Source organism: Neomonachus schauinslandi, chromosome 9 (genome assembly GCF_002201575.2).
Source record: "Neomonachus schauinslandi chromosome 9, ASM220157v2, whole genome shotgun sequence".
Taxonomy (NCBI): Eukaryota; Metazoa; Chordata; class Mammalia; order Carnivora; family Phocidae; genus Neomonachus; species Neomonachus schauinslandi.
In genome coordinates, this window is record NC_058411.1 from 9,248,661 (window position 1) to 9,261,753 (window position 13,093).

Here is a 13,093-nt window from a genome sequence, read left to right on the forward strand (position 1 = left end):
TATTAATACATTTGAAAGCGTTTTCTTGCTTTCCAGTTATAATGCAGCAATACGTGTTCGTGTACTTATATCTTTGTGTAGTCGCCTAGTTCGTTTAGCTAAGTTTCTAGGTGTAGAATTGCTGGGTTGGAGAGTGTAGAACACTTGACTTTTTAAAATGATCCTCTTAGATCAAGAAAAAGCTAAAACAATTATAGGAAAAGTTTGAAAGGGTCCATAGGAATGATATTCTTATGTTTCTCTTGTTTCTGTGCTTTCTTTTGTTCTTAACCCTGCATGGTGGTGTAATGGTATTCTTTTTCCCTTTTGTAGTAAGCTGTGCTAGAGCAAAATGCAATGAAAGAAGCACTGGATGAATGAAAAGCCCTGCTTTGCAGCCCCTCAGCATGGCAGGCCTGCAGCTCATGACCCCTGCCTCCTCACCAATGGGTCCTTTCTTTGGACTGCCATGGCAACAAGAAGCAATTCATGATAACATTTATACGCCAAGAAAATATCAGGTACTAATGAGAACACTAATACTGGGGCATTTTCACTAAAATGGAATAAATTAGCATATAGTTGACACGACTTATATAAAACCCATTTACCTTTTCAGGCTCTCCTCTTCTGATTAATTTTCTCATTCCAGATACTTTTGTTCTTAATAGTCCTTTTCTTTTCTAACATCTGCCGGGTAATTGATTTGATAGTTTTATTTGTGAAGTTCATTATTTTTTTTTTTTCCCTCTGAAAACCTCACTGCTCCTTAATACCCACTTGGGTATGTCTGTCCTCATGAGCTGGGTAGGAATTGAGATTGGTTTGAACAACCATGAACTGGCCTGTAAACTCAGTCATTCAGATTCTTCTTGAGAAGTTTTCTGTCCCCTGCAAAAATAATTCTTAAAGAAATTATAAATATCATTCCATGTATCTTTACACAACACAGCTGTACGATAACGGGCATTTTAATGCCTGTGATGAATGTACAGATATAGGAAGTCCTTTTTTTGGCAGATTTATCAGAGGGAGATTGTAGAAAACAGTGAAATTTCCTGAATTAAAACAAAATCCAATTTTCCCAACTTTGTACTTAGATAAGAAGTGTATAATCTTTTTCCCCCACTGTGTTTCTAGGTTGAACTGCTTGAAGCAGCTCTGGATCATAATACCATAGTCTGTTTAAACACTGGCTCAGGGAAGACGTTTATTGCAGTACTACTCACTAAAGAGCTGTCCTATCAGATCAGGGGAGACTTCAGCAGAAATGGAAAAAGGACGGTGTTCTTGGTCAACTCTGGTAATAAAAAAATTATTTTATGAAATTGCGTGGAGGAAATTGGATGAGATTTTATGGTGAAGCACATTTTCTCTGTGGGCATTAAGTTAGATTGTTGAAAGTGTAGAGAGTTTGAGAAACAATGTATTTGTTGAAATTCTGGTAGCAGAAACATCATTTTGACTTATCTCTTAACTTGATAGTATGCCTCTTTTAAGTGTTAGCCGTTTTATTCCACAGGGGTTAAACTTCAGCTTTTTCCTTAAATGTAATTGCATTTAATTCTGATTCTGCATTTTTTGCTTGAGTGACTTCTTGGAACATCATCTAATCTAAGCCATGACAGTTATTTTTGTTTTTGATGTTTTAGCTTTGTAAAGTATGTCAAAAGGTGCTTGATTATGAGATCAGTAACTTTTTGACTTATGATTTTGCTATGCCAGTTATTGAAGGGAAGTTAGATGCTTCTTAAAAGTTAGATATTCAGTAAGAGTTTATGATACTGGTTTTTATGTGTTTGGGATTATATATTAAGAATATAAAATGTGGACCGAAGCTGCTAGGGCACTAATATAACCCTGCCACTGCTCTCCTTTTTTTTCTTAGTTTGTTTCAGCATGTGATGTTCTTATGTACTTTAAATACATATGAAACTGTCTTACTTCTTGGTGAAACGATCTGATTTTACTGAAGAAAACAGGAGGGGTGGATCTGGAGTAGTTACCATTCTAGCCTTATATTATGCAAGAATATAATATACCGTTATATTCTTAGGTTGGGGAAAATCGGCCATAAAAAAGGAAGGTGGTATAAGGCTCTCTGAAGGGAATGACAGGGGGTAGGGGCTTGAGTCTAGTAAATGCGTTCTGGAGGATAACTTTAGAAATAGGATTTTAAATTGGCTATCTAAGGAATTGGGGGTTAGGTATGATATATAATAATAAAGATTTCCTTAGCTGTCTTAATCGTTAGTAGTCCGAGAGCCAACTAGATAAGATTTGTCATATTTACATGGAGTATTATATTTGTAATCAGCAAACCAGGTTGCTCAACAAGTGTCAGCTGTCAGAACTCATTCAGATCTCAAGGTTGGGGAATACTCAGACCTAGAAGTAAATGCATCTTGGACAAAAGAGAAATGGAACCAAGAGTTTACTAAGCACCAGGTAAGACTCGTAGAGAAATTTCACTTTTGAAATCCCTGCAAGTCCTTGGCTTCATTCATGAGATCACCTGTAGCCTTGAAAACTCTACTTCCCTGTACTTTGTCAACCTAGAAACGAGCCCTTACACCCTCTTTCTCACTGGAGGTCTCACACCAAAACCAGATCAAGAGTCATGTATGTTGCTGTCTTACTTCATAGAAGAGAATATGACTGATTTACTTGCTTGAAAAACACAACTTCTGATGACCTATTTCCAACTTGTAGATAGCCTGCTTTTCAGAAAATTTATGCTTGGGTTGAAGGTCTTGAAACTGGAGACATTTCTTGGTTGAGATCTTTGGGTCTTTGAGAGACTTCCTCTAACTGACCCATTTCTGTGGAAGCCGCATGTGTGGAGGGGCTCTTGGGTGTGTGTGGGTCAAGTGGTTGAAGGGGGCTTCCTCACCGACCGGGAGCAGTCCGCAGTGACGAGTATGTCTCGTGGGATTGAGGGATTGTCTGTGGGATTGAGTCTTCATCAATAAAACACTTCAGTGTCCACACACTGATGAGTGATGACACCATAAAAAAGAATGTTGAGTCTTTGCTTTCTTCCAGAAAACCTTGTCAGTTTAATGGGAAAAAAGAGGAAAACATGGTGTGAATTATTTTGGCAGTTAATTAGACTGATAGGTCTCATCAGTCAAAATATGGCTGTAGGAACCTGAAAACCTGAAGTAGATTTAGTAGATTTATCATAAAAACATGGTCTCTATTATCAAGGATTTTTTTTTCTCATAATCTCTTTCCATATTTTCCTAATTCTGCTTCTTGGTTCCAAAGTATAAGCTTCCATACATTTAAAATTTTTGTTTTAATTTTGACTAATGAATTTCTTAATTCTCACCCACAACATAGTGTTTCCATTATCTGATTTAGTATAAGTGTATCCAGGCAGGTGAAAGGCACATTTATATACTGATGCTAGTTTTCTTTTAGGTTCTCGTTATGACTTGCTATGTCGCCTTGAATGTTTTGAAAAATGGTTACTTATCACTGTCAGACATTAACCTTTTGGTCTTTGATGAGTGTCATCTTGCAATCCTAGACCACCCCTACCGAGAAATTATGAAGGTAAATTTTTAGATTTTGTCAGTCTTAATTTAAGTCAGATTACTGAGAATAAGCAGTGTTTTCACATATCAGAGGCAGTAATATTAGTTACCAGTTTTGGGAACTTTGTTCTGTGTATGAATAACGGAATATTAAATTAATTTTCACTTAAATCTATTATAATGAACTATCGTAAATAACTTGTAGTAAATCTAAATCTGGAATAAAATTTTAAACATGATACAGATAAACGAAGTATATAACCTGATAAATTAATTATATAATCTCTCATAGCATATTTAAATGTGCCTTTTTGATAAACAGGCCTTTTAACAAGCTACAGTAATTCCGTAAGTCGTGTTTGTAGCATCCGTCCGTCTTCTCAACCTGTTAGCGTCTCTCTTGTGCTGGCTGTGCAGAACAAATTCCTTACTGTCCGTGTCTTTCATTGTGTTAGCTCTGTGAAAATTGTCCATCGTGTCCTCGCATTTTGGGACTCACTGCTTCCATTTTAAATGGGAAATGTGATCCTGAGGAATTGGAAGAAAAGATCCAGAAACTGGAGAAAATTCTGAAGAGTAATGCTGAAACTGCAACCGACCTGGTGGTCTTGGACAGGTAGGCGCTGGGGGCTCGGCGGCCTTCCCTCCCTCCCGTAGGCTCTCCCGGCCGGCGCCCGCTCAAGTGAACGGATGGCTGCCGCAAGGAACAAAGCAAGTTGGAGAATTCTGTCAGGACAGTTGCCCGCGAGGGCGAGGATCTAACCTTGTTTCCACACAGAGCAGCAGATGGAGGGGTTTCTTCATTCCGAGAGAAGATTGCAGAAGCTCGGGCCCCCCTGTTTGCAGACATTGGCGAGGACCTGGAACTCGGACAGGAAATTTGTGTTCTTTTCTGTCCATGTGTGCTTGGTTGTTCAACCTAAGTGTCCCGTGGGATAGTTTGAAAGAGCATTCACTTATTGACAGAATTCAATATTTTATAGTATGTTTTAAAATGATTGGAAACAGCCCGTAGTTTTGAAAATGGGTGTTAGTGTCTGAGAAAACCGTGTATGCTTTCTAGGTTTGTCTCTTTTTGAGAAGGTGGCTATTTTGTTTCAGTAGAACGTGCACACGTACGCACTTTCTGATTTGAGTTGGTGGAAAGGAGCCTAAATAAATAGGTTTTTAAATATAATTCAATTCATATTAAAGTATCCTTACATCCTTATGAGATACAGTCTTTAGCAGGGCTAAAGATTATCAAGTGCTGGTTCTTGGAACAGTTATAATAACTAGAGAAGCTGATTTATCAGGGTGTGGAGTTAAATCAGATGGGTTTTGAAGTATTGGCTCCACTAATTGGAAGCTGTGTAACTTCAGGTGAGTCATGTACTCTCCTAGATCCTGGAAAATGGCATTGACGGTGGTTTCAAGGGATTCTTTGATGCTCAGTCACATTAAAAATGGCCGTGTGCCTGCCATTTAGTAGGAACTTGGGGAAAGTTCTCCTTGTAGAATGAGATGAAAACGTAATGTTTCAGATTCATGGAACTTAAGGATTCAAATGCCATATGAAGTACAAATCTCAGGGCCTTTTGGACATGTTGTTTTTGACTCCCTTGAGCCCAAACGATCTGAGATGGAAGTAAAAGGCTGTACTTCTGCTTTTATCTGCCCCAAATTAGATTGGTGGGCTTGTACACTTGAAGTTTTCAGAAGTAGAGGTATTAGAGCATTTAAGTAAAACTGGTAAGTGATCTCTTGAATCTGGTACTTCCTAGTCCTCTAAGTTTGACTCTGTTTAAGTATAAATTCTGATTGAGTATAAGGAGAACTGTAGTATTTAAATATGTCTTTAGTATATTTCTTTTCCTTAATCATTGTTAGTGCTTGTAGAATACTATGTGCTATTCCAGTTGTCATATTTTATGAAAGGCGTAAGAGATCCAAAGATGATACCGTAAGTGGTTGAAAGTTAGGTGAGCTTTCCTTACAAGGATACGTTAAAAACACATTAAAATAAAACTGACATTTGCAAATGGGAAAAATTTCAAATAGTATGGAAGTGGATAGATTTAATGATAACACTTTCCGTGTAGGATCTGCCCCTCCATCCCTGTTCTGCTTCTGAGAAGTGATCATTACTGAGTTGTTTGAGTATCTTGATGCCCAAGGAGGCAAAAGTTGAAAGTCTAAACCTAAAATCCTGAGATAATAAGGTAATGACAAGATTCACAAAATTCTCTGAATGTCAGCCTTAGGCAGTCGTTCCTGGAGCCTTCCAAGCGAGCACAGGCACAGATAAAAGTGAGTACCCCGTTCGGAAGACCACTGCGAGCCTGCCTGTGATCCCATTAGACACGTCATAATGGATCGGCATGCTGAAGTGAGTTTCTGGTGGCAGTGACAACTTGTGTTTCCCCCATTAAAGATACACTTCTCAACCGTGTGAGATTGTGGTAGACTGTGGGCCATTCACGGACAGAAGTGGGCTCTATGGCAGACTGCTGGTGGAGCTAGAGGACGCACTTCACTTTATCAACGACTGTAATGTATCTGTGCATTCGAAAGAAAGAGATTCTACTTTAATTTCTAAACAGGTAAGCGTGTACAAGTAAGTAGAGAAAGCATAATTAAAAGACTTCTGTTTATTTTTAATATCGAAATGAAAACATGTTTCTAATGAGGCTATTGTGTGTTTTAGTTTAAGGCCTCATCTTCTTATCTCTTTGGACATTTTTCATTGGACAGATCCTGTTGGGTTGAGTTTACGGTTACCCAACAGATAATTAAATCTAGACCTCCCTGATTTAAGGAGATGGGTTGGGGTTCATGTCGTGAGTTAGTCCCTGCTGGAACCCTCGGACTGAGCGAATACCCTGTGTGTAACTGGAGCTGAGCCCGTCGTTCCTGAGTGGCACAGCTTTGGGAGGAGATCCCTTAGATCAGTGGTCCTCAGAGTGTGCACTCCAGTTCAGCAGTGTCCGCGTTCCCCTTAGAACTTGGTGGAAAAGCAGATTAGGGGTCCTATCCTTCGCCTGCTAAAGCCCTGCCTGTTGGAGGGGTCCAGCTTTCTGAGATTTGACAAGTACTCCAGTTATCTCGATGCATTAAAATTTGAGACCCATCGTCCTAGGACTTTGCAGCCATTTGTGAACAACAGTGTTGAATCTGAGTCTCAGTTTCTCTCCTGCTGATTTGCTCTGGAGCAGCAATGCCTAGACTCTTTCCAATCCTTGATTTCTTATTAAGTCTCTGTTCCACCCAGTTTGTCTTTCACCTGCCTGCGGAGCTGACAGTTCCTCGGTTACAGCCTCGTTGTGGGTTTACATTCTGCTCGGAGCTGGAGTTGTAAGATGTGGCGCTCTGGGTGTAAGGTGCAGGGAAGGTTGACTTGCTCTTCTTAGATACCTAAAATAAAATTGCTCTGCTGCATAATTCCTTGCATATTTACCTGGAAGTAAATGACTCAGTTCTACTTGTAACTAATGACAGACTTGAAATTAAATTTTATTAACCTTATACAGTTGCATCTTTTATTTTCTATTATTTTTTCTGGGGAAAACAAAAGGATGGTTCTGGGCATGTATATATGAAAAAGTAGAGATTGAAAAGACCACTGGCCATTCTTCCCCCCGCCCCCCAAGCTTGAGGAATTGACCTCAGTGTTTGAATTAGCCGGGAAAATTTATTTTGAAGGGGCAGATTGAAGACAACTTAAATCCTAGTTAAGCCTCATATGAAAAGGCTACATGATTACTGTTTAGCATTTGGCTCTTCACGTTTTTTTGTAGATCCTGTCAGACTGTCGTGCGGTATTGGTGGTTCTGGGCCCCTGGTGTGCAGATAAGGTAGCTGGAATGATGGTAAGAGAACTGCAGAAATACATCAAACATGAACAAGAGGAGCTGCACAGGAAATTTCTATTGTTTACAGACACCTTCCTGAGGAAAATACATGCACTATGTGAAGAGCACTTCTCTCCTGCCTCACTTGACCTGAAATTTGTAACTCCTAAAGTAATAAAACTGCTTGAAATTTTACGCAAATATAAGCCGTATGAGCGGCAGCAGTTTGAAAGTGTTGAGTGGTATAATAATAGGAATCAGGATAATTATGTGTCTTGGAGTGATTCTGAGGATGATGATGAGGATGAAGAAATTGAAGAAAAAGAGAAGCCGGAGACAAATTTTCCTTCTCCATTTACCAATATTTTATGTGGAATCATTTTTGTGGAAAGAAGATACACGGCCGTTGTCTTAAACAGGTAAATCTCTTAAGATTAACCAGCATCCTTTCCCATAGTGGAGGGGGCAATTTTGGTTTTGTGAAGTGCTGTGCTGTAACAATAGCTTTGAACCTGGCAGAAGGCTTAGGTGAGTGTTCTCTATTTGGCACCATCGTACCTCATGTGTAATGTTGTGCTGGAATCTTCAGGGAGGACGTTTGTATGACTGTAGCTTTCCTGAAAGGCTAGATTTGACAGGACCTGGGATTTTTTTTTCTTGGAGGATGCAAACCTGTTCTAATCCATTTAAAATAGAGAGTAAGGGAGTGCCTGGGTGGCTCAGATGGTTACGCGTCTGCCTTCGGCTCAGGTCATGATCCCAGGGTCCTGGGATCGAGCCCCGCGTCAGGCTCCCTGCTCAGCGGGGGGGCCTGCTTCTCCCCCTTCCTCTGCTTCTTCCCCTGCTCGTGTTCTCTCTCTCTCTCTCTCTATCTCTGTGTCTCGAATAAATAAAAAAAATCTTTAAAATAGAGAGTAAGTGTAGAAAGATGAAGTTACATTAAGGTAAAACATTTTTTGTTTTGTTTTGCATTTAGTTATTAGAGTCAGTTCAGATACGGTTCATCTGTGACTATGTGTTAGGCATTGTGTTGAGCATTTCACACCAAGCTTTCTCCTTCAGGTAATCTTAGGATAAATATTATCTAGGAATTATTGTGGCTGTCTTTTTGTTGGTGGTGGTGTTAACTTTTTTATCTTAACCAATATTGATTCATGTCTGCAAGTTCAAAATGGAAAAAGTTCAGAACAATTGGATTTGCAATTTGGATTGGTTCATATACTATATATTAAAATTTTTGGAATCAGAAGAAAATAAGAATGTTAGAGAAGAAATCAGAGGATATTGGCAAAAGATGACAGTGCATCATCCAAAGTTAGGCTGTGGATTTCCACGTCCACCCGCTTCTTTAGTGGAAGTTGATTTTTCCTGAACATAGACCCTGCCAAGGAGCTGTCCTGCAGATTTGTGTCAAATGGTCATGGAGTGTATGGTTCTTTTCGTGTGTGTATAGATGCTGTAGTATGTTGGGGCCAGAAAGGGTCCTTAGTTTGTACTTCAGACAATGATCTGTTTCTCTAGGAGACCCATTAATTGACCAGAGTTAATCTCTGAGAGCCAGTTGTGCAAGTAGTGATCTCTGAGGAGAAATTCAGCTTTGGTTCCTGTGGTAATTTGGGATTTTTTTTTTTTCTCTTTTCCTAAACTGCTTCTGACTGTTTGGGGCTTTGAAAACTGACTGGAGTAATGAGAAATTGGACTCTGGGGTAGTCATCTGGCAGTTTTTAGTCTGGTAATTTTCATAGTCATTGGGCCTGATCTCTATGATGAATACAAAGCAAAATAACTTTAGGTAGTGAATTACATTGGAATCAGAAGTTTAAGGTTGGAAAGGGACTCATTGACTATCTAATCCAGTCCACTTATTTTTATAAAAAAAAAAGGGGAAAGGGCCTCAGGAGGAAAAGTGATTTGCTCTGAGTTAAATTGCCAGGCAGTGGCAGAGACAATTCTAGAATCCTGATATCCTGCCTCCTAGTTTCCAGTTCCTTCTGCAGTCATAATGCCCCTGGGTGTCAGAGAACGCTAAAAATCCATGTGGAAGACGGCCAGGAGACAGACCAGGGAGAGCCTGACCATCAGGATTATTTCTTAGAATGGGGGAAAAGGCATTTCAGGGGTCAGAGAAGTTTAATTACAGTTCCAAGCCTTGTTATAGACATGCTCCCTGCCCCCCGTACAGGATGGTTTAAGAATTAAATACATTTTATGGCGCTTAGAAAGAAGAAGTGGCATATTTTCTTCTTTTCCCTCTTCTCTACATGCATTCTTAAGTGTAGAGATGTGCCAGTTTTCATGGCAGGAATATTAGCCTGAAAAGGTTTATCAAAAATCAATCAGTTACTTCCTTTTGACTTTGAGGATCAGATTAATTGTGATCAACTTTCATAAAATGGGGCTGGAATTTAGTGTTGGATGATGAATCAAGAGCGGTTTGAGGGTTGACTTTATGGGCAGCTAATTAAATATACAATAGAGGTCTTGTTCCAGTAAGCTTTTTAATAAGCTTAGAAAAACTTCCTGAAATCTAGATTCTTTCCTTCCATCAATTTAATAGGAGGAAAAACCCTCAGTGAACAGTTTCACGGGAGTCTTAAGTTATTGTGATACATGGGCAGTTTTGTCCTCTCCTAATTAAAAAAATAAATCATAGCTACTTCTGTAGACAATGTAGCTACGTGTACAGTCTTATGTTTATAGTTTTCCTTTTTGCCTTATGTATATAGGGCTTTATGGTTTATAACTTACTTTTAGATGTGTTTTTAAGTTTTACAACACTCCATGAGGGAGGAAGGTAGATGTTTTTACTATATTTCAGATGAGGAAGCCAAGACTCAGTTTGTGACCCTCCCCAAATCACACAGATACCAAGAGGCAAAAATGGGCTTCCGGTCTCCCACGTCTGGTGCTCTTTTCACTGTGTGATTGACTAGTCTTGTGTGACACTGGCATGTGACGAGCCTGGGTTCATGGCCTCCGTCTACCCCTCCCCCTCTATTTCCCTCCTAACTTTGTTTACAGAAAAGTTGCAAAGAGCGTACAGAGCTCCCCTGTCCCCCTCACTGGGTTTCCCCCACCTGTTGTTAACATCACACATTACTGTGTACCTTCGTCACAACCTGGAGACCAGCTTTAGTGCGTTACTGTTAACCAAACTTCAGACTTTATTTTCATTTACCAGTTTCCCCATTAATGTTGTCTTCTTAATCCAGGGTACCATATTGCATCTGGTTGTTGCGTGTCCCTAATCTCCTCTGGTCTTTTGTATTTTGTTTTTCCTTGATTTTGATGACCTTGACAGTCTTGGGGAGTACTGGTCAAGTATTTTGTAGAATGGCTCTCAATTTGAATTTGTCTGATGTTTTTCTCAGGATTAAAATAGGGTTTTAGGATTTGTAAGAACACTGCAGAGATGAAGTGCCCTTCTCATCACATTGTATCAGGGAGACTTACGGTGTGGACATGAGCCATCACTGGTGATGGGAAACTTCATCACGTGGTTATGATAGTGTTGCCAGGCTTCTCCACTCTGACCGTTGTTAATTGTTTTATTCCTCACTTTCTTCTCTGGAAGCAGGTCACCAAGTTGAGCTCATCCTGGAAAGGAGGGCTTGAACTCCATTCCTGGAGAGGAGCGTATTTATGTTTATTATTGGAATTCTTCTGTAAGGACAACTTACCTCTTTGATCCTATTTATTAATATTTATTGACTTACGTTCTTTTGTCACTGTGGGCTCATGTTTGTTTATGTTGCACTTTGGGTTATAATCTGATAGTAGGTGGTTTATTTTGTTGTTCAAAATGTTCCACTCTGGGCCACGGGGAGGGTGGGGGTGCTCTTTGAGTTTAGTGCCTGTGTCCCTTGGACAGGCCCTCATCCTGGACTTTTTTTTTTTTTTTTTTTAGCACTTCCTGACTTTCTAGCCCTACAAGATGCTCCAGGCTCTTGTATTTTTGCTACTCCAGCTGTAGAATCAGCCATTTCTCTATAGAGCCCTGGTTCCTTTCATTTCTACCCACTTTTCTAGATGTATATTTTGTGAAAGTTTTTTTTAACTTTTAAAGCTTTAAATAAAGAGAAATTTTTCTCTCTCAGGATCTTCATTTGTAAAATAGTAATAGTCTCTCTGTCTCTTTACAACATATATAAAAATGGCTGTTTTATCACCTGATACAGTAGGTGCTATTTTCTTATGGGCTTTATGCACACATTTGGGGCATATAGGATCCGTGTACTGGACCTATCAGTCATAGTTTTTTTGGTAAGATCCCAGAGGAATTACATTGGATTTTCTCACATTGATAAGGAAATATAAGGAGTAAGGATACTATTAAAAGCTGTTGTTGATAACGTGCTTTAGTACTTGGCAGACATTTCAAATGATGTGTTTGTTTCTTTGAATTTTTTTCCCTTTACGGTTGTCTGCATAAATTAGCACTTGTAGTCAAATCCCAGTTCCCTAGGATACATCTACCAGTTCAGCATCCATATTTGCCATTTCTGGCCATGCTGTTTCCCGTGTAATTGGGGGGGGGGGGGGGGCAGCATGTTGTGCACACACCATGTGATCTGTATGCTGTCACCAGCTGAGCGAGTTAGGTACAGAGATGGAGGGTGAACATCTAGAAGCTCTTAGTTTTGACAGCAAGTTATGTCTCCTGAATATAATACAATTGGCTCTTGAATTTGAATGCTTTTAAGTTTCATTTTCTTCGTCAATTTTCACGGAATTTTACAAAAATGCTGGTCTCTGATGGATTTGAAATTAGAAAAAAAAATAACTGGTTCTTAGCTGCTGATAGTTTCAGAAGCCCTGTGCACAAGAGATCAGCTGGGTTTGTCGAATCGCTTGCTTGTGGAGCCGCCCATATAAACTCAGTGTAAAAATCAAAAGAAACAAGTAAGACTTTGTCTTATCGGTTCATGGCACCGTGAAATCTATAAGCAGTTTGTGTTACTCACTTGTAAGCTCCCTGACCACTGTAGACTTTGTTGTTTCTCTGGAAGCCTATAGTTTTGTCTGAGGAATGTGGTCAGACATCCCTTAATTTATCGGAAAGAGACATTTTCCTCTCTAAACATCATCAGCATGGGTATATAGCATTTAATTACTGCTTACAAGAGATTTGGTTTGTTAATGTACATATTGTCTCTTCTGTTCTCTGCAGTATTGATGCGAGTTTCATTAAGGAGAAATGCATTTACTCTTAGTGCTTCTGCTTCTTAGTTAATTGAAATCTGCTAGACTGATCATTTTGTCAAAGTAAAATACATTCTTTGCCTAATTAAATTAATTAATTTGCCTAATGCCTGCCATGAAATGCATTTTTTCTAGCCTCTGTTACATGCACATTGATGCTTATTTACATAAACTAACATTTGTTAAGTACATATTTCTAAGATAATTGATTTCATAATTTAGACTTTGGGGCATGCGATTTGTTCGCAGGTAACATTGCTTTCTGCTACTGACATCATAAGTTTATTATAATAACTAAACAGAGCTTGGAACATATTAAGGAAGTTCCTGATTCTGAACATTTTAAGTATTTGAATGTAGAACAGACTCTTAAACTAACCTAGACATGCAAGTGTTTGGCTGATTTGGAGGCAGGAAGATATTCTAGATGGCCACTCAAGGTTTCTTCCAGCTCTTTGATATTAGTCCGTTTCATGTATTTAAAAAAAACAAAACAAAAAGAGTGGTTTGACTTAAAAATGCAATTTTCTATTAGGAATT

General features: G+C 39.1%; 1 protein-coding gene across 6 annotated transcripts in view; it reads left to right on the forward strand.

The window, feature by feature from the left end:
* DICER1 (dicer 1, ribonuclease III) overlaps nucleotides 1-13,093 on the forward strand; it is a 69,049-nt gene that overhangs the window by 27,635 nt on the left and 28,321 nt on the right. For 3 of the 6 annotated variants that reach the window (XM_021679827.2, XM_044918342.1, XM_021679828.2), the window contains 7 exons: nucleotides 313-500; nucleotides 1,120-1,282; nucleotides 2,297-2,427; nucleotides 3,406-3,540; nucleotides 3,977-4,137; nucleotides 5,935-6,103; nucleotides 7,298-7,770. In XM_021679827.2, the coding sequence (XP_021535502.1) occupies nucleotides 357-500; nucleotides 1,120-1,282; nucleotides 2,297-2,427; nucleotides 3,406-3,540; nucleotides 3,977-4,137; nucleotides 5,935-6,103; nucleotides 7,298-7,770 (1,376 nt within the window). In that variant the 5' untranslated portion in view covers nucleotides 313-356. Of the gene's footprint in view, nucleotides 1-312; nucleotides 501-1,119; nucleotides 1,283-2,296; nucleotides 2,428-3,405; nucleotides 3,541-3,976; nucleotides 4,138-5,934; nucleotides 6,104-7,297; nucleotides 7,771-13,093 lie in introns of those variants that run through there. The other 3 variants (XM_044918340.1, XM_044918341.1, XM_021679829.2) reach the window with 3 other exon arrangements.